Source organism: Mustela nivalis (genome assembly GCF_964662115.1).
Source record: "Mustela nivalis genome assembly, chromosome: 8".
NCBI classification, from domain to species: Eukaryota; Metazoa; Chordata; class Mammalia; order Carnivora; family Mustelidae; genus Mustela; species Mustela nivalis.
This window is the reverse complement of record NC_139027.1, coordinates 130,452,988-130,472,767: the sequence shown is the minus strand read 5'-3', so window position 1 is coordinate 130,472,767 and position 19,780 is coordinate 130,452,988. Positions and strand designations below refer to the sequence as shown.

General features: G+C 54.6%; 2 protein-coding genes across 6 annotated transcripts in view; one reads left to right on the top strand and one right to left on the bottom strand.

The window, feature by feature from the left end:
- Positions 1 to 7,869, top strand: part of NCOA5 (nuclear receptor coactivator 5) — a 30,151-nt gene extending 22,282 nt beyond the window's left edge. For 2 of the 4 annotated variants that reach the window (XM_082744744.1, XM_082744745.1), the window contains 5 exons: positions 272 to 408; positions 1,582 to 1,708; positions 3,550 to 3,749; positions 5,116 to 5,436; positions 5,892 to 7,869. In XM_082744744.1, coding sequence (XP_082600870.1) covers positions 272 to 408; positions 1,582 to 1,708; positions 3,550 to 3,749; positions 5,116 to 5,436; positions 5,892 to 6,481 — 1,375 coding nt within the window. In that variant the 3' untranslated portion in view covers positions 6,482 to 7,869. Of the gene's footprint in view, positions 1 to 271; positions 409 to 1,581; positions 1,709 to 3,549; positions 3,750 to 5,115; positions 5,460 to 5,891 lie in introns of all 4 variants that reach the window. The other 2 variants (XM_082744746.1, XM_082744747.1) reach the window with 1 other exon arrangement.
- A 3,101-nt stretch (positions 7,870 to 10,970) lies between these two features.
- Positions 10,971 to 19,780, bottom strand: part of SLC12A5 (solute carrier family 12 member 5) — a 35,170-nt gene continuing 26,360 nt past the window's right edge. For both annotated transcript variants that reach the window (XM_082744732.1, XM_082744733.1), the window contains exons 16-26: positions 19,522 to 19,626; positions 18,160 to 18,328; positions 16,146 to 16,341; positions 15,068 to 15,237; positions 14,576 to 14,707; positions 13,615 to 13,722; positions 12,442 to 12,564; positions 12,154 to 12,353; positions 11,782 to 11,796; positions 11,400 to 11,533; positions 10,971 to 11,164 (exon numbers count right to left, since the gene is read on the bottom strand). In XM_082744732.1, the coding sequence (XP_082600858.1) occupies positions 11,073 to 11,164; positions 11,400 to 11,533; positions 11,782 to 11,796; positions 12,154 to 12,353; positions 12,442 to 12,564; positions 13,615 to 13,722; positions 14,576 to 14,707; positions 15,068 to 15,237; positions 16,146 to 16,341; positions 18,160 to 18,328; positions 19,522 to 19,626 (1,444 nt within the window). In that variant the 3' untranslated portion in view covers positions 10,971 to 11,072. The remainder of the gene's footprint in view (positions 11,165 to 11,399; positions 11,534 to 11,781; positions 11,797 to 12,153; positions 12,354 to 12,441; positions 12,565 to 13,614; positions 13,723 to 14,575; positions 14,708 to 15,067; positions 15,238 to 16,145; positions 16,342 to 18,159; positions 18,329 to 19,521; positions 19,627 to 19,780) is intronic.

Here is a 19,780-nt window from a genome sequence, read left to right as displayed (position 1 = left end):
ATTACCAATTATTTTGCATTTACTTTAAGCCAGGGACTATTCTGAGAGTTTCTGTACATCCTCCCAGGCATTTGCAAAGCAGGTTAACACAGTCACAGCCACAGAGCTCATGAGCAGTAAGTCTCAGACACAGACCTCATTTGTCTAATCCCAGAGTGCTACCTTACTATGCCTCTTCCTCACAGAGGAGTGGGTGTTGAAGAATTCTCTCTATCTGAGTTTTGCAGCATAGGTGAGTTTTAACTTTGTGCAAATTTGTTCCGCTTTTCAGGAGAGAGAGCTCTTATGACCGATACCTGCGAATGGATGACTATTGCAGGAGGAAGGACGACGCTTACTTTGACCGCTACAGAGATAGCTTTGATGGACGAGGCCCTCCAGGCCCAGAAAGTCAGTCTCGTGCAAAAGGTAAAGCAGCAGTTTATTTCTGTTACTGGTGAGACACTGAACAAATGGAACAGGAAACGAATAACTGACTGGAAAGGGAATGATGTCTTGGCGAAGCGGTCCACAGAAAGGAGAAATGCAAATATCCTGCTAATATGTAGGGAACGTACAGCTGAAAATAATTTATAAAATGCAAATCAGTGCCGCCATCCGGTTTAGTCATGTAACAAGAAGAAATGAACAAAAGATTAGAGCTAAAGAGGGTTAAGAGTTTGCTTTTTGCCAATTAGCAAAATAACTACAACTGTTGCACTGCCTGTGCATCATGTGGGGTTTTTTATTTATGATTTTTATCTAACAGCATCTCTTTTTTTAGGTAAGGACAAACATGGTTTTTCTTTTTCTTTTTTTAAAGATAGATAGATAGATTGATTGATTGATTGATTGATTTGACAGAGGGAGATCACAAGTAAGCAGAATAGCAGGCAGAGAGAGGGGGAAGCAGGCTCCCCGCTGAGCAGAGAGCCCGATGTGGGGCTCCATCCCAGGACCCTGAGATCATGACCTGAGCTGAAGGCAGAGGCTTAACCCACTGAGCCACCCAGGTGCCCCCAAACATGTTTTTTCAAAGCCTCCTGTTTCATAATACATCTTTAAAGATTTTTTTTTAATTATTTATAGTTGAATTAAAAAGCTCTTTTAATTTGTAATAAAACTTTACTGCATGATTTTTTTTTTTACAGAAAAAATTACAAATACCTGTCAATAAGGGTCTTAAATAATTGTCCCCAAAATGCAAATCAAAATAATAACAATACCATCTTTTACCTGTTAAGTTGGCAGGAATTTTCAGAAGTGGCAATTCCCAGTGTTGACTAAGATGTGAAGAAATAGCACTTGGGTGATCTACCCCTCTGAGGGGATAAGTTAGTAACAGCCTCTCTAGAGTAACAGCCTTGGTGTAGTGTGTATCAGATGACACATTAAAAATGACCGTGCCCTTTAATCGAGCAATTCCATTTCAGTGAATTTATAATAGTAAGGAACAATTACACTGGCTATTTTTAGGAGGTAGACCAGAGTGTGTTTATGTTACGACCCTACAAGTAGTTTGGGATTCACAGTAAGCCTTGTGACTTATTTTTATAGAAAGTCACAGTTCATATTTCAGTTTGCCTTGTTGGTGTCTTACAGAGCGTTTGAAACGTGAGGAAAGGCGTAGAGAAGAACTTTATCGTCAATATTTTGAGGAAATCCAGAGACGTTTCGATGCCGAGAGGCCTGTTGATTGTTCTGTGATTGTGGTCAACAAGCAGACTAAGTAAGAATCCTTTGGTTCTTTCTCCTGAGTAAGGAGAAACGTCAGAAGAGAAATTAAGACTTCCTTTGACAGCTGTAACCACTGGATTTGGGCTGTATATTCCAGCATTGCTCTCCTCTGTTTAGCCAGAGTTTGGTCTGTCAGTTGTAGCTTGACAAAAAAGCCATTGCAAACGGTCTTAGGCCCCAAAGGGAAATTTTTAGTTCGCTTGACGGGGACTTTTGGGTATGGCCGCATCCAGGGTCAAACCATGTCATCAGAACTTAGTCTCTGTGTTGCCTTCATTCTCAGACATGCTTTCTACTTGAAAACGCAGAAGGGTGCTGACCCTAGACATTTATCTTTGTAGCAGAAGCCTCTTTCCCAGTGCTTCCACCTAAAAGCCTGGAACTATTTCTCACTGGACTGACCTAGCTTACTCTCCCATCCGTGAGCTAGCAGCGCTGGGATACTTTGATTGACCAGGGCTAGATTATGTGCCCATTCCTAGAGCTGAAGGTAGAATTAGGTCTGTGGAATCATGTGGACTCAGTAGAAGGGTGCATTCCCAAAAGGAAATTGGAGAGGGAGGGAATATATGTTGGTCATGCAAAGCAGCAGATGCCCCCTTCATGGAAAAACCCTGAATCCCAAGTGCTTTGAGAGGTGCATGTCTCTGCATTTGTTAGCCAAACCTTTGTGAAGGTCCGTGATCTTGCAGAACTCTTTAAGAGACCATTCTGGCCAATCCAGAGTTCATGGTACCTTTTCACGCGCCTCTTTTTCACATTCTTTCCTGAAGAGACTGAGCAGAGAGGCAGAAGGGAGCATAGCAGCTTGCAGGCTTTGGCACTAGCTATGTTCCCTTTCCCCAGGTGGTTAGTAAATAACTTCATGTGTTTTCTAGCAGTTTGGGGTTAAAGAGCTAATTTCAAGGCAGAGACTAGGGAAATAGGTGTTGAGACACCAAGCAGCAGGCAGAGTTCCCAGGCTCTGGGCTGCCTTTGTTTAGAGGTAGATGCTGCTTTGACTGTAGATAGCTTTTTTTTCTTCTCCTCGACACATGGTAATAGCTGTCATTTTCTGAGTACCTATGCTACCACCCCTTGCTAGGCGCTTTACTTAAATTATTTTTAATCTTCACACTCGTCGTATTACATGTATATTCATTCAGCTCCTCTCTTAAATACATGGTGAGGCTCGCTACTGGGTCTGTAATGGTCCGCTTACACACAGGGCCCCTTCCTGTTGTCGAGCTTTACGACCTAGTCAGGCAGATGACAAAAAATGGATGTATTGGGCGATGAGCCCTAGGAGAAGAAATACATCAAGGATCTAATTAGATTGGAAGGAAAGTCAGGGGAGTGACATGAACCCAGCCATATTGTTCCTGTTTAATTGGTAAAGAAACAAGTTTGTGAGAGGTTAAGGGATTTGCTTAAATCTTAACAACTCTATAAGTCAGTTAAGGCTGGGATTCAGATTTATCTTTGTAACATTAAAGCCCATTTTTTCCCCATTATATTATGTAGCCGCCCCAAAGACAGACACCTGCCTCAAGTCTTGGGCAGCAGGATGGTGTTTAAGGAAGGACCACTGGACTACAGGGACCCAGAGAAGCACCTGCGTACTAAGTACTGCACTAATGGCAACTTGTGTGTGACCATTCTGAGCTAGTTCACAACTGTTCTGAACTAGTGTAAGGGAAGGAATTGGTCTAGATTCTTGAAGAGGGTTCTGGGGAGGCACTGGATACACTAAGATTTGAACTCCCCTTCGGAGCACACACTGCTGACAGGTGCAGCAGCTACACACCGGGGGTGCTCAGGCAGGCCTCACCTGGATCCTGTTTGTTTCTGCAGAGATTATGCTGAATCTGTGGGCCGGAAGGTACGAGACCTGGGCATGGTAGTGGACTTGATCTTCCTCAACACAGAGGTGTCACTGTCCCAAGCCTTGGAGGATGTTAGCAGGGGTGGGTCTCCTTTTGCGATCGTCATCACCCAGCAACACCAGATTCACCGCTCCTGCACAGTCAACATCATGTTTGGAACCCCTCAAGGTACGGAAGCCGCAGTGGGTTGGATTTCCAGAGGTAGTCACTAGTCATTGTTTCTTTCATGTCTTACGCACAAGAAGCGGGTTTTGGCCACGTGACTGGTAGGTCAGCTCAAATATGGCAGGGCCCTTTTATAAGTCGACTCAAGGAGACCTGCACGGCCACATTCTCGTCTGATACTCTCTCAGTGGATAAAGTTTTCCGTGGATACAGTTCTGGGCCTGCTATAGAGAAGACATATTTAGCCCATAGGTAGAGACAGTGGGATCCCAGCAAATGTTTAACAGCTAGTTCTGGGGAGCGGGCAGGAGGCAGTGTGATGTACAGTATTTGCTGATCGCCATGATGTAAATGCTCCCACTGTGTCCTGTTTCAAGCCACCAACATGAAGTCACTTCAGAAGAGCGGCGCACCGTCAGCTCTTGTCCGTGAGAGCAGGCACCGCTGCGTCTCTAGTGCGGGCTGCTCTGAGTGCAGCAGAACCCTTCCTTGCTTTCACCAGGCCTCGCAGTAAGGGGCAGAGGACGGAACAGGTGATGAGGATGCTACCTGCGAGTGTGCTGGAGAAGTAGAAGGGGCAGGAGAGCAGGGAGGAGGCCGCAGAAGTCCTCGAAGCCCTTCCCTGAAGTCGCTTTTATTTAGTACTTCGCACTCAGAATGTTGGGACTCAGCCAACTGATGTCCTTGTCATTGCTCCTCCAGTGGGGACTTTTCCCTTTTCCCACCACACACGGAATCTCTTTGCCTGACAGGTTATACGCGTAACCGTGAAGTACATAAGGCTCTCCGCCAGGTCACTCTGTCGTTTGTCTCTCTGAGGACTAGTTCTCAAGATGCGGGAGGACATTTATGTAAAGTTCTGAGGCTTCTCACCACCCTGTAATTCACATTGCCTGCGGGTGAGGAGAGGAGGTTGTTCAGGGTTACATTTGATCTTAATCCATGACCTTTGAACTGATGAATTCAAAAACAGTAGGCCGGCTCCATCCGGAGCATCACAGGGGAGAGCCAGGCTTTACAGAAGCCCTTTTTTTGGCCCCCCACAGCCGGTCTCCCGTGCTTATTCCCTATGTGGTCTTTTTGAATCTGTAGGAGACTGTCGTGTTTCTTTGATTTTTGCTACCAGTCTGTGTGATCTAGGAATTCCCCCGAAGAACCAGCTCTGCGGAAGGTGTGTGTTCCCCACCAAAGAAATCTATTCACTTTTCTTCCCAGCCTTCATTTCCTTTCCCCTGCTCCCCATCCCAAGACTTTGTCACCAAAGTGGTTTTCTTGCTGGTTTGAGGTTAGGAAAGGCCTGGTAGACTCCAGCAGGTAGACACTCAGGTGTATTAGGGGAGAAAATAACTCCTGCCGTTGTCTCCTACAGAGCATCGCAACATGCCCCAGGCAGACGCCATGGTGCTGGTGGCCAGAAATTATGAGCGCTACAAGAACGAGTGTCGGGAGAAGGAACGTGAGGAGATTGCCAGACAGGCAGCCAAGATGGCCGATGAGGCCATTCTGCAAGAAAGGGAGCGCGGGGGTCCCGAGGAAGGAATGCGCGGGGGGCACCCTCCGGCCATCCAAAGCCTCCTCAACCTGCTGGCAGATAATCGGTACCTCACTGCGGAGGAGACCGACAAGATCATCAACTACCTGCGAGAGCGGAAGGAGCGCCTTATGAGGAGCAGCACCGACTCTCTGCCTGGTGAGCTACGTGGCAGGGCCGAGGTGAAGTTCTGACTCTGCATTTCTCTAACCCCCAGGCTCTGTTGGGAGGGTGGCAGGCCCCACTCTTTGGGGAGGGTAAGGGGAGTGAGCCCATGCCCTGGGTTCTCCCATGGGCTGTCCTTACTGATGTAATGATAACTTAAGGTTTGGGTACTGAATTTCAGTCCCTGTAGTGAATGTGGTGACCGGTGGGCTAGGATTGCTGGCCACCTGGTAACAGTGGGATGCCCTTTTGTCCTTAAGTCCTCTGGGGCACCTGAGCTGTTTCCTGGAGACAGCACATACCATGAAGTAGCCCCTTGGGGAAAGTGATGTTATAGTCTCTGTGTTACGTGATTGATGTGATCAGTGATTATTGTTCTTCCCTGGCTGCTAAGCCGCCTGCCCAGGGAGGGTACTTTCAACTGGATACCTCCTCCTTCTGTCTTTTAGGCCCGATTTCCCGCCAACCACTCGGGGCGACCTCGGGTCCCTCGCTGAAGACACAGCCAAGCTCCCAACCGCTCCAGAGCGGCCAAGTGCTCCCCTCTGCTACACCCAGTCCAGCTGTACCCCCCACCTCCCAGCAGGAGCTTCAGGCCAAAATCCTCAGCCTCTTCAATAGTGGCACGGTTGTGGCCAATAGCGGCTCTGCATCCCCCTCAGTCGTTGCCGGAAACACCCAGAACCAGAATTTTTCCACAGGAGTGAACAGCCAGCCTCAGCAAAGATCACAGGCCTCTGGCAATCAGCCTCCAAACATTTTGGGACAGGCAGGATCTGCTCGGAACATGGGCCCCAGGCCTGGGGCTCCTTCCCAAGGGCTCTTTGGCCAACCTTCCAGTCGCCTGGCACCTGCCAGCAACATGGCTAGCCAGAGGCCCGTGTCTTCCACAGGTATCAACTTTGACAATCCAAGTGTACAGAAGGCTCTGGACACCCTGATCCAGAGTGGCCCTGCTCTCTCCCACCTGGTTAGCCAAACCACAGCACAGGTGGGGCGACCCCCGGCCCCGATGGCATCTTACCAGAGGCATTACTGAGGCTCAGTCTCTCCACTACCCCCAGTCCCTTCATCCCCTGGCCTCCCACCTACTGCGTTCAAATAGAGTTATTTGGAGGATGTTTTCTGCGCCTCTCCAGGTCTACATCGAATGTTTCTACCACCTGCTCTCACTTCTGCCCGAGGCTGTGTTGCTTATTCCTTCCAGAGTCAGAGTTGATACTGCATTTGGGGGTGTATCTTTTTTTGTTGTTTTTGTTTTTTGTTTTGTAGAAAATAAATATCTCTGGGGTTACTTGGGCAGTATAGGTGTCTGGGCTCAGTTTATATGTCATGGGTTTCTCTGGTCTCTCTGTCCACTGATTCGAAGGTTGCAGCGGTGGGGAGGTGGCAGGAGGAAGCCGAGCCCGATCGGCTGAGATCAGAATGGCGCTTTCATGTCATTCGCCACCGCCTTTGTTTATTTTGAATCTGCCAGGGTTTAACAGCTTTGCGGGGCCGACCAGATCTCAAGCTCCTGTCTGCAGCTCCTGCCTAAGGTTGCAGAGGACCAGCCTGGGCTGGGCCAGCACAGCACTGTCCTTGTGTCCCCATCCCATGTGTGTGGGGTCTGCTTGAGGACTCACTGACCAGCTGCCCTGGAGTTGCTGAGAAGTGTCCGTGGCAGCCACAGAAGCAGGCGCTTTTCTACATCATCCAGGGTTGTGGGTTTAGAGTTTTCTTTCTTTTTTTTTTTTTTTTCTTCACTTCATTGGAGGCTCTCCAGTGAGCTGAACAACTCCCATCACCAGCAGTTCAACAAGAACTGTGAATCTGGACCCTGACCACTCTCACCCCCCTTAACATTTCTGTCAGCCTCTCCCTCTCCAGTGCTAGTTTCATGGAGGTTCTGAGAAGGCAGCTCTAGACTCTGGCAGGGAACACCCTTTTTTTCTCCCCCCAGTGATTGTTTTGAGCTTTTGGCTCAGAAATCAGGTTCTTATTTTCATCTGGATTCTTGTTCTGTTTTCTGAGCAGCAGGAAGTAGGGACCATTTTGATGTCAGACTTTTGGTAGCTGGACATGTCCTTAATACAGGTGGCTGTTCCTAACTTTTGAGCCAGAGTGAAACTATTAGGAGGGAGGACTTCTGGCTGCTGCTCTAACTGGAGCCCAAGCAAGCTGCCCTCTCCCTAGGGATGGTGCTCATTAGAGCCCTGTGGATCACAGCCTCAAGGGGCCCCTGGCGGGATGAGGGAGAGCAGTGACTTCAGCTGAGTTTCTGCCAGTGGCTGAGTAAACAAATGATTTCAAAAATTCAAGGTCCCCAGGTGGCAGCGTTTTATGTTCTGACATGTTTGTGTTATAGAGTGTTTTTTTTCCTCTTTGGAATTCTGTGTTGTTAATAAGATGAGATGATTACTTTTTAATTAAAATGAAAAAGTAAAACCTGTGTCGTCTTTTGGGGGCGTTCTGTCTGCAGGGGCATTCCCTCCCAAGGTCAGAAGGTGAAGGTCCCCGATAGAGCCCTGGCTGCTTTGGGTCTGGCGTGAGGTCTGCCCCTCTTGTCCTCCTCCTGTGATCAGGCCTGAAGACCTCCTAAGCCTGGGCTGTCCTCGTGCATCCCACCTACTTAGAAGCTTTAATAACATTCCAGAGCTACAGCCTATTGGCTAATGATGATGTGTTAAACATCCGTGTTGGTGTGGCAGCAGGCTTGTCCTCAACTCTAGGAAAGGAAAACAGGCCCCTGAGGAGGCCCTTGCTGGCCAGTGGAGCAGGGCACCCTCCTGTTTTGATTCCGTTCAGTGGCCACCCTCTGTTCTGTCCATTATATGTGAGGAGTTGGCAGAACCATAGAGTCCTAGAGGCTGTGGGAGCCCAGAAGGGCATTCAGTAGCCCCACCGAGAGACCCTGGGGCAGGTGTGGTGAAGTGACTGGCACTAGGCCTCCATAGCCTGGGGATAGCACGGAGCCTGACCTGCCTAGTGCTTGCCTTCAAGGGATGTTGACAGTGCTCTCCAGGACAGGGCCCCACAGCCATCAGAACACAGACCAGGCCACCAGACCTGGAAGACCAGACCAGCCCCCTTCTGCCAGTGACAGGGTTTGATGATGCCGGGCTCCCAAAGAGCCACCTTGAGTGCCCCCCTTCCCACCTACTCACTCTTCCCCCTTGGGTGTCCAAACAGCACGCCTCAGGCTGTGAAGGGTATAATAAAATTATTTTTATTGCATTTTGTGCAGACGGGAGTCTAAAAAATACAGTAAAAGCTGTAAAGCATTAAATGGGAGCATTCAACAATAAAGGAAAGAACCAACGCGCTCCTTTCCGTATTGGCACAAAGAACACAAGATCAATACTGAGGCAGAATGCGGAATACTGAAACACACTGAAAATTAAAGGCAGGCCTAATAATAGTAATAAATAATCTTGATTTGGTTTGCAACCTCTCCTATTTACAAGGGTTTTCAACTTCATTGCATTGCCCTGCACATAGATCGTCTAAAACAAAAGCAACACTAGTTATCACTACAAGGCTATTGAAATATTGCACTCAGAATAAAAGTCACTTGAATGGACATGAAACATCTAGCTACAATGATTATAAAGATAATTTGATGAATGACTTGTGATAACATTCATAACAAATATTGCACATGTAGCACAGAAAAGTTGGGTTTTGTTGTGGGATGTTTGTCTTCCTCAACGGAAACTTTGCTCTTGCCAACCGGACATTCTGGGCCCAGATAGTGCAACTTTGGTTCCCTAATTGGTGTTGATACAGACCCCTTCCTCTTCTGCCCAGTCCACCACTTAGCCTAGGATGTTCAGAACACCCAGAAGCCTAGGCCCAGCTGTGGTTCTCAGAGGGTGGTGTTTAGGAAGATGCAGGGGGTCAGGTGGGGGCTGGGGCTGGTGTCTTAATACTTCCAACTTTCTGAAGAGTCTATCTGGCCCCCTCACCAAATCTCGGAGGGCTTGGCCTAACAGGCAGACGTCCAGACCTACCTCCAGCCACATCTGACCCAGTCTATAGATGGCAACAGCTCCAGCTCTCTGCCTTGGGCTCAAAGGGAAGGAGGTGGTGAGGTCAGGAGTACCCAGTAGCCCCAGCTCTGTCTGGGAGGTGGGCAGGGTGTCTAACTAGGTGCAAATGTCAGGGCCCAGGGGCTGGAGGTACTGAACCCAGAGGGCGCTGGAAGGAGCATGCAGTGCCTATCCCCCTTAGTAACGTGCCCTGGGGGAAGGGAACCCGCCCAATGCGCCTTCTCTAGGGATAGAGGGCGCCTCTGACCGGGCTGCTTGGAGCAAAAGCGCCAAAGATTGGAGTTGGAGAAGCCAAAGGCTTTGGGTCCTAATTGGAGGAGGGCAGAGAGGCGCTAAGAACAAAGCACGTGGCAACCCCAGCCCTCCCCCAGGCCCAGGTGTCTGGGAGACGCAACTAGAGGCCGCTGCTGGGCAGCGAGGCCGGGCCCCGGGACGCGGAGAGGGCGACTGGGTCCTCGAGGCCGGAGCTGCCGGATGGGGACAGGAGAGGGTACATCAGGGGCAGCGCTGGAGCCTCCCCGGTGGGTCTGGCCCCTGAACCCAAATCGCCCCCCTTCCTCCCTCGCCTGTCCCAGGGACGCAACTCCGGGGAGGGGACGCCGTCCAGCTCCCCAGCTTCAGTCTTTGGCGAGGAGCCATGGAAAAGGGGGAGCAGGCGACAAGCCGACGAGGAGAGACGCCTGCTGCCCCAGCGAAGGCACGGGGGCGGGGCTTCCTCGGTCTCTCCCCATCCCCGAGGAGCCCCTCCCCTGCCCTGGAGCCTGGAGCCTAGAGGAGGCCGCGCGCTTCCCCGCAGCCGCTGGGAGGTGGATCCAGGAAAAGCCGGACACTGGTCTCACCCCATCTCCGGAAAGAGCTCGTGGAAAGGGTCGGAAGCCAGGGGCGCGCGGGAAGGGCGAGGAGGCGAGAGCGGGGCGAGGGTGCCGAGGGGCCAGGACCGCGACCCTCGCCTAAGCCGAAAGCACTTCTGCTCCCAAACTCTCGGACGTCCGGGAAAACCCAGCCTCCCCGAGGCCGCCGCCTCCCCCGGGCGCCCCAGCGGGAGAGCTCGACAGTGGCGAGCAGAGAAGTCCGTTGCGCTTCTAGTCACAGAAATATGGGGACGTTAAAAATACACGCGATGTCTCCTGTACACTATGTATAGGCGCGGCCCCGCGCGGGGGGGCGGCGGATCCGGCCGAGCGCGGCCTCCCCACCGCGCGCCCTCGGGACGCCGGGAGCCGGGCCCGCGCCGCGGCGCCGAGGACCGGGCGGGGCCGGGGAGAGGACCGGGCCGCGAGGCCCGCCGGGACTCCTCACGGCCCCGCGCCCCCCGCTCACCGCGCCTCCCCGGCCTTATTGCAGCGTCTCCTCCCGCGGGGCTAGGTCGGGCCCGCGGAGCAACGCGCCGACGGGGCGCCGGGGCTCCGGCCTCCGCTTGGGGCGGTCCTCTCCGAGTCAGCCCCGAGCGGCGTGGCCTCCGGGCTTCAGGCAGCGGGGAAAGGGGCCAGGGCGCGGGCACAGGGTCTGTATGTAAACGGTGACAGCGGCGGGGGGCGCGGCGAGAGCTCCGGGGCCGCCGGCCGGGCGCGCTCGGGCCCGGGTGGCAGGTCCTGGCTCTCAGGAGTAGATGGTGATGACCTCGCGGCCACCGCCGCGGACCAGCATCACCCGGTCCAGGTGCTCGGTGAGGACCTCGAGGAACTCCATGTCTGAGCGCGCGTCAAGGAGAAAGACCGTCCCTTGCCCATCCACACCCCGCTCCCGGGTGGAATGGGGGTTGCGATCGGCGCCAGGGACCCCTGGGCCCTGGAACCGTCCGGGTCCCAGGTAATGAAGCAGGACCGGGCTCAGCTCTTCCATCCCAGGGCTAGGACCCCGGCCCCCTGACGTCCGCCTCGAGCCCCCGCCCCGCACCCCCCACCCCCCACGTTAGGTCCAGGATACAATTTTCGTCTCCGTTGCGGTTGCGTGGAGGTCCCGGCATGTTGAGCAAAACCAGCTTGGCCTCCCGGGATTTCTTCACGATGACCTCGTTCAGCCGCACGGCGGTGTGCATGCGCCGCACGTTGGACTGGTTCCTGGGGGGGGGGGGGGGGGCAGAGGCGAGGAGAGCCCGTGAGCTGGAACTGGGAAAGCTGGACCCACGGCCCTCCCAGCCTCGGGGGCACTGGGCCGCTGGCACCAGGTCAACCCCAGGCCTCTCCAGACGGGGCTATTCAGAGACCCCAAAGGCCAGGACCACGAACTGAGGGTTCATGATAAGAGTCAGGAGAGCAGGGACCCTGGCAACCCCGAAGAGAGAATAAAAAAATCTTGAAGCACTTACAAATTCTCCCACTCCCTTCAGGAAACACAGGAGAAGCAAAGAGAAGAACAAGAGAAAGGTCAGAAGGAGAGACTGAGGACTTGGGCCATCATCACCCCTTACCCTTCCCCAGGGACGCCCACCCCCACCCACCCTGCAGTAGGTACTGCCCCCACCCCCCACACACACCCCCTTCACTTTTTCACTGGCTCCGCCTGGGAGTACTGATCCTCACTAAGCAGCACAACCCCCCAGTTCTCAGATGGGGAAACCCAGACAAGGTTTGGGCTGGGTCTTCCGACCAGGACCTCCTCTGCTCCTTTGCTCTGCCATGGGGAGTAAAGACCCTGTAGGTCCCCCCAGCCCTCAGCCCCCAAGGCCCCAGGCCCCTACGGCTTCATGCTGAAGAAGTCCTTGATGCCCTCAGAGGAGACGGGACTGGGGCCCTTATTCTTCTCTGCTGCCGACTTGTCCTTGGTCCAGGTGAGATGCACCTTCTCTGGGTCTGCCTCGCCCTCCCCTTCGGGTTCCTCCCCTGGGGATGGAGAACTACTGGGGCAGCTGGGAGCGCTCTGGTCATGGATCAGCTGCACCTGGGAGATGAATGAGGGGGCAGCATGTGACTCCTGTAGAGGCCAAAGCTTCTGCCCCGGATGGGGCCAGACCACCCCCGCTGCGCACCTCCTCCTCTGGCTTCTCCTCGCTGTCACCGGCTGTCTCTTCTGGGACGTTGAGGCGGAGCCGAGTGTTGTCTGGATTCTTTCTCCGGATGGAGCCCCGAGACTCATCTGTGATACTCTGGATCTAGAGAGTGACACGGGTTAGGACCAGCTCTGCTCTCACTCAGCACCCGAGCCCTGCAAAGAGCTACGGCCAGAGCTGCTGCCCAGCCACAGACGCGCATGTTGGAAGCGGTACCAGTTGTTGGAATACTGCGGTGTGTCCTTGTCAAACAGCTACAGCCCTGCTCACCGGGCTGCTCCAACGCATTGGCAGAACACCCTCCAGCAACCAAAGGGTTAACGCTTGCCCCCGCCCCCACAGGGCTCTATCTTAGCTTAGAGCCCGGGGCCAGTTCTGAGTGGTCAGTGCCCTGGAGTGTTCATCCTTCCCAGCTCCCAGCGGCACCCACCACCCATTCCCCTGAGGGAATTAACCCATTAACCCCAATCTGAGAAATACATTACTCACACCTGGGAGACCGCCTCAACCGTGGTCTGTCACCCTCACCTACAGGATCTGCCCCCCCCACTCCCCAGGCACCCTGTCACCTGCCCCCGAGAGCTCTTCTGTCCCTGGTCCCAGAGTACCATTGTTCATTTCCCCGAGGCGCCCACCCCCTGAGGTGCGGCTGTCCTCCCAGCTGCCGGGGGACGAGTGGTCCCACAGAGCCTACACCTGGGCAGGCTGACACCCACACCCCACGGGAGACTCATTGTCATCGCCCCTGAGAACTCCGCAACCACACCCTCGGAGGTGAGCCCCAACTCCCACCGTTAGCTGCATCCCCTATGGCCCATCTGGTGCCTGCTCTGGCAGGGTTTATCACGTGATCCCTCGTCCCCCACACTCGCAGCCCGTGCCCCTGAGGAATCATTATCCATATATGTTTAGCTTCCGCTGTTCTCCGTTGGGCCCCAGAAGTCACATACAGAGGGGGGGGGGGCGTCTGTCACCCAGGCCAAAGCCCTTGGCATCCTGGCTGGCAGGCTTGGTAGGTGCAGCGAGGCGGGCTCACTCCAGGGGGAAGGCGGTGCCAGCGGCCCGGAGTGGGAGCCCTGGGCCCTCCCTGCCGTGCTGACCCAGACTGGGCAGCAGCTTGAGGCGCTCAGAGCCCTCTCAGGGCGAGCTCACCTCCCGCTCTCGCTCGTTCTTGGTTAAATGCATCTGTTTGAGGATCTGGGAACGCTGCTCCATCACCAGTGTCTTCTCGTAGGTGTAAGCTGAGATGTCGCTCTCGTGCTGTGGGCGGGCAGTGACGGGGGCAAGGGAGGAAAGCTTGAGTTCAGGGGCGAGGCCAAGGGAAGGGAGGCAGCCTCCTCTCCTTCCGCCAGCCTAGGGCTTCTCCATCTAATGACCTAGTTTAACCAATAGCTGTGGGAGGCAAGGACGAAGCATCGGGCAATGCTCCTTGAAGGCAATGCAGCTCGCTCCCTGCTCAGCCCGACGCAGGGCCAGGCGTATGAATGGGTGAATTAATGAATGAGTCGATTAATTAATTACCTGGGTGAATGGAGAAGGGGAAGACATTATTTCATAAAGGAACAGTGATGAATGAATACATACGTGGATGAATGGGTGGTTGAGTGAATGAACACATTAATGAACACAGAGGGACGGGCGGAGGGATAAATAAGCGGGAGAAAGGACAGAGGAGAGGCTCTGGCCCGTAATCGCGAGGGGCGTGGACTCTGAAGCCCGCTTGCCGGGACGTGAATCCTGGCTCTGCCGCTTAGCTGTACTGTTGGGCAAATTATTTAACCTTCCTGTGCCTCGACTTCCTAATCTGTGAAATGAAAATGCCGATAGTTCTGTTTCACTGGTTGCTGTGAGAATATACGTAAAGTGTACGAGACAGCGCCTCGCATCTAATGGCACGGCTGTTCCTACAAAGGGAGGGAGGGACAGACGGACGGATGGAGGGACAGACTGGCTCTTGGGGGACTATGTGAGAGGCTAAGAGGTGGATAGGGTGGGGAGGAGATCCATCGTCGTAAGCTGCAGGATTTGGGGCTTGCCCTATTCGGTGCTGGGGCCAAGGGCAAAGAGAGCCAGGAAGGACTCCAAAACCTCCGGGCAGTTCCTGGGCACTCACCATCTCCACCACCTCGACCTCCGCGGTGATTCGTAAGTGGTACAGAAAGGTGGTCAGGTCCTTCTTCATCTGGATGCTATTGTCGTCCATCTGGGCCACCGTGAAGATACGCATCTTGCACTTCCGCCAGACCTGGAGGGGTGAGAGGGACCCAGAAAGGTCCAGCCCAGATGCAGTGAGGAGAGATCCAGAGCCTGAACCTAGAGAGGACCCTGTCCCTCGCCCTTCCTGCCCACCTTCCCACGCCTATCCGCAGACCCGAAATCCTCTATCTCAGGGGTCCCTGCCTACAAGAACTCCCTTAAGTAAGGGTCCCCCATTAAAGCATCCCTTGCGAGGGCCAAGCACTGCTCTCCTTTACAGGCAAGGACACCGCAGGAGGAGACACAATCAGTTCCCAGACAAAGGGGGGTGGTCAGCCCCCCTTTCCCAGGAGCTCTCGGGGAGGAGCTCACCTGGAGGCTTGAGCCCCAGAGCCACGCCCGCCCTCACCTTGTGGTGCCGCAGCAGGAAAGGCAAGAGCATGAGCATGCCGCCGTCGTGGACGATCCACCAGACGTCGATGCTGCCCTCCGAGAAGCGCTCAGGGTTCCCGGGGAACATGGACACGTTCTTGGTGACCAGCAAGGCCAGGTGACCAGCTGTGGTTTCCCGGACCAGCTCTGGGGAGGGCCAAGGAGAAGGCCAGATGGGAACACAGTGACCCTGGTCCCTTTCCCGCACCCACTGGCAGCCGCAGAGGCTCCTGGCACCCAACGCCCCACCTCGCCCCCACCCCAGCCTTGGACGGAGTCGTCAGAAAACCAGCATCCACGTAGGTCTCATCACTTCATTGTTGTTTGGATTTGGGAAGGCCTCTCAGCCTCGCTGGGCCTCAGTTTCCCCACCTGTCAATGGCAATAACACCACGTGCCCTTCCTATTTGAAACTCTCCCGCACGTGGCCTCATTTATGCTCTCAACTGCTTTCTAACTATGACCCACCCCCCCCCCCCATTAAGGGCCCAGAATAGCCTGGAGTAGTCGCCAGGGCAGCCTCTAGATTTACCAGCTGTGTGACCTGAAGCAAATTCCTCAGTCTCTATGTGCCTTGGTTTCACACCAATAAAGTGGCGATAACAGGGAATAACCCTCCCGGGACTGCTGAGAGAACGAGAGGCTGAGTCTGACCCACGGAGGGAGCGTGGTCTGTGATCGTTCGTTATTGCATTACTACCGAGGGATCCAGTGCTCAGAGAGGGTGAGTCACTTGTGAACCATCACACAGCTAGGAAGGGCCAGAGGCGAGATTCAGACCCCGGCTTCTCTGACTTCACAGCTGCAGCTCTTTCCATGGGTCTCCACGGACGCCCTCCCCAGGCCGAGCCAGCTCTCCGGGGCCCAGGACTACCTCCTTGACACCTGAGTCCCGGCACCCAGTGCAGCGTCTGGCACACAGCCAGCTCTGAACACCCACACCTGCAGATGCAGAGTCCACACCTGTCACATCTGGGAAATAGCACCCGGGCCCAGGAAGAAGAACCCACAGCACACACACCCCACCCCACGGCCCCACGCCCTCCCCGTGTTACCAATGAAGTTCCTCCACGTCTGATGGTCTTCCTTCTGCCGCCAGTTTCGGGGCCAGCCGACGAGGACCGTGTTATGCTGCAGCCCCCCGAGGCCCCCAGACTGAATCAGATGCGACACGCCGTCACGCAGGTTGGAGGAAATCACTACCTGGCAGAACCCCTTCACTTTCTCTGCCTCCATCAGGCGCCGGATGGACTGGGAAAGGTGGCGGTGAGGGGGGCGTGTCAGGTAAGGATGAGCCTCAGGCCTCCCTGGCCCTGATCAGCCCTTCGTGGCCTCCCTTCCTCCTGTCTGTCCCCTGCGTCATCCCGATCTTCCTGACACTCTGCCCGGGGCGCCCGAACTGTGCATGGCTCCCCATGTCCTGTGGCTCCCATTCCCTTGTTGATGCGTCAAAGCTCTTCATGACATGACCCCGCGCTTGCCCCTGCCCCGCCATCCTTCGCAGTCCCCCTGCAAGCCCTCCAGCTCCGCTGAGACCCCTCCCCCCACCGTCCATTCCACCCTGCCTGAGACCACCCCCCCACCAAGACCAGCATGGAACGGAGCTCCCCTGCATGCCCAGACGATTTGCTTCAAATGACTTTTAAAAAGTTAGCGTGGATGATAAGCAGTTTAAATGCACATTCTGCCGGCACTATGAGGGTAAGGCTCTTCTTACTCTCACTTTACAGAGGAGGAAATTCAGGCTCAGAGGAATTAAGACTTGCTTTTAAGGCCACCCAGCTAATGGCTGTCACTGTAGGGGTGAAACTCCAGGACTCTGACTCCATCCCCCACACTCTGGACCCCTACCCTGATGTCAGAGAGGGCCTCAACTCCTACCTCTGCCACCTCCTGCCTGTGGGACCTCGGGCAAATCACCTAACCTCTATGGGCCTCAGTTTTCCCATCTGTCAAATGGGAATCGTGACAGCTACCTCACTGAGGAACCGGGAGAATTACTAGACATGATGTGGGTAAGGTAGAATGTCGCCTGACAGATTGTAAACACACAACACATTCTATTACTCGGATATGAACTCAAGTGGGCTTGAGAGCCCTCTGGGTATGCTCCATCTTCCGACTAGCATGGGAGCGCCTTGAGGGCTGGGATTTGGTCTCACACCCCGCCCCCAATCTCCCCACGCCTGGTTCACAGCACATTCTCAGCCTCTGCATGTTGAAGGAAGCTGACCAGCAGAGGCCTCCAGCTCTGGGCCTTGACAGATTGGTGTGAACGGCCCAGTGAGGCAGAAACACCAACTGTCACAAGCCATTAGGGGTGCCCCTCCCTATCTCGCCTTACCTCCCTCTGGCCTTCTTGCTTTCCTTTCTCCACAACTAGTCACAGCCCGAGGGGAGAGAGGGGCCTGGGTCGAAGACAGAGCCCACTTCCTCTGCTGCCCACCAGGTCTCAAACACCTGTCAGTGCCCCATCCTGCACAAGCCGCCCGCCCCTGCCGGCCCTGGCTCTGGACTCCGCTCTGAGAGCATGGACCGTGGATGTGGACAGGAGCAGATGACCCAGAGCCAGGGCCCCAGGTTCAAATCCTGACTGTGCTTCCAGCCAGCTCTGTGGCTGTCAGCAAGCTGCCTTCCCTCTCTGGGCCTGTTTCCTCCTGTACGACACGTGGGTACTCACACTGCCAATTCCACACGGTGTGCGGATCGAGAGAATCACAGATGTGAAAACACCCTGAAAGGTGTATCCTTTGGCAGGGAGAAGTCTGGAGTAGCAATCAAGCCGTCCTAATCTGAGTCTCTGTTTTCTGTCCGTAGACAAGTGCCCTGACTTCTCTAGGGTTCAATTTCCTTATGCATCAAAGGGGCCCTTTGGGCTCTGACGGTCTTCGGTTCTGAGAGCTGGATTCTAAGGAACGTCACTCTCTGAGCCCTTAGATTCCTGTTCTATGAAAAGCCAGAGCCCACTTCGAGATCCCAAGGGTGGGAAGGAGGGAAAAGTGTAAAGGGACAAGGACTGTCTTCCTGAGTGCCCTCGCGTTCCCCATCCCCGCCAGGACCTCGGCTCACCTCCTCTGCCCGCTGGGCCTGGGGATGGTTATCCAGAAAGGTGCCCTCCAGGACGGAGCCCACAATGGTCAGGCCCTTCCCTGCCTTGAGCTGGGAAGTCAGCGAGAGCAGCTGGGGGTGCACCACATTCTGGTCTTGGTCCACACGCACCAGCACCAGCAGCTGTGGCCTGAAGAGGATGCAAGGTGGTCCACACCACACACGCCCAACCTCCACCATACCCCACACACCCCGGTGCCGTCAGCCGGTGAGTTCACGAGCCATCCATCCTCCATGCCCCCACCCGCTACGCGTCCACTTCAACACCCACCCACCCATTTCCGCTTAAACATCAACCCATCCCACCAGCTCCCGCACAGCCACCCACCACCCACCCACTCACCCACCCAGCCATCTCGTCCGTCAGTCTCCCACTCGTATCCGTACTAATTTCCCTACACATGCATTAATCACCTAATTACCTGACATCCACATGCCCCCGTCCATTCACACATTCACCCATCAGCCGTCACCCTCCAATTCACATATACACTTGGCCATCAACCCAACTATTTAATCCATTCATTTCCTTTTTCACTTGCCCCCCCCAATCCATCGCACTGGCCACCGGTTTAGGAGCATTCTCTAAGCACTCGGGGTCAGACCCTGTGCCGAGCATTTAAGAATTCACAGACGAGTAATACAAAGCCCTGATCTCTGGAAGCCCCAGTTGAGTAGACACCAGCAAGCGCAAGCCAGCAATGTCCTAGGCATAGCTCAGCCTTCAGGCCTTCCTCTTGGCCAAGCAACCGGAGGGAGATGAGTGAGGCCGGGCTTACAGAACCATCATCGAGAAAGCACCCTCGGTGGAGAAGTGCGAAGTAAAATTCCTGCTTCTAGTTCTGCCTTCTGTGACCTCTGAGACCTTTTCTGGCCCCTGACTTCCACACAAGTAAAGTGGAGGAATTGCTCTGAATCTAGAGATTTCTAGGAGCCCCTATAACTCTCTAAGTGAATGAAGCCACCTCTCCCAGAGCAAATGCCACAAGACGTGACATTCGTCTGTCTCTGCGTGTGCTTTCTCCGTGGAACTGCCAGCTCACTTGGTTCCTGCAGACTAGAAGGGGCCTGGCGTGTATCCTGCGATCGTACATTTTTTTCAACACATGACGGAATGAACAGAGGGATGAAGAGAGAGCAGCTCGGCCTGGCCCCGGGTCCTGCAGCAGGAAAAGGTCAGACTAGGCGGGGCTGAGAAGGGGAGGTGAGGGCAGACCGTGGCATGGACAAGAGCACTCACTGACCGAAGCAGGTGCGGACAGCCAGACCCTGCTCCCTTCCTGTCTTTCCCTTGGGCCCTCCCACGCAGGCCTGGCCACTCACCTCCAATTCTTGGTATGTGGGGGCCCTTCCTCCAGGCGTAAGAGGGCGTAGCGTGCGGCACTGAGGGACAGGCCTCGGATCCCATCACCCCACTCCTTCTCGGCCCTGGGGGTCCGAGGGGATCAACCAGGGCAGAAAGTCAGGGGTGTCAGTAAGACCCACGCACACCCAAGAGGCCACCCCAGGACAGAGGATAGGCAACCATTCTGCCCCCTCCTTTTCTCAGAGCGCCAGCTCCTCCCTCTCAGGTCCTGTCCTC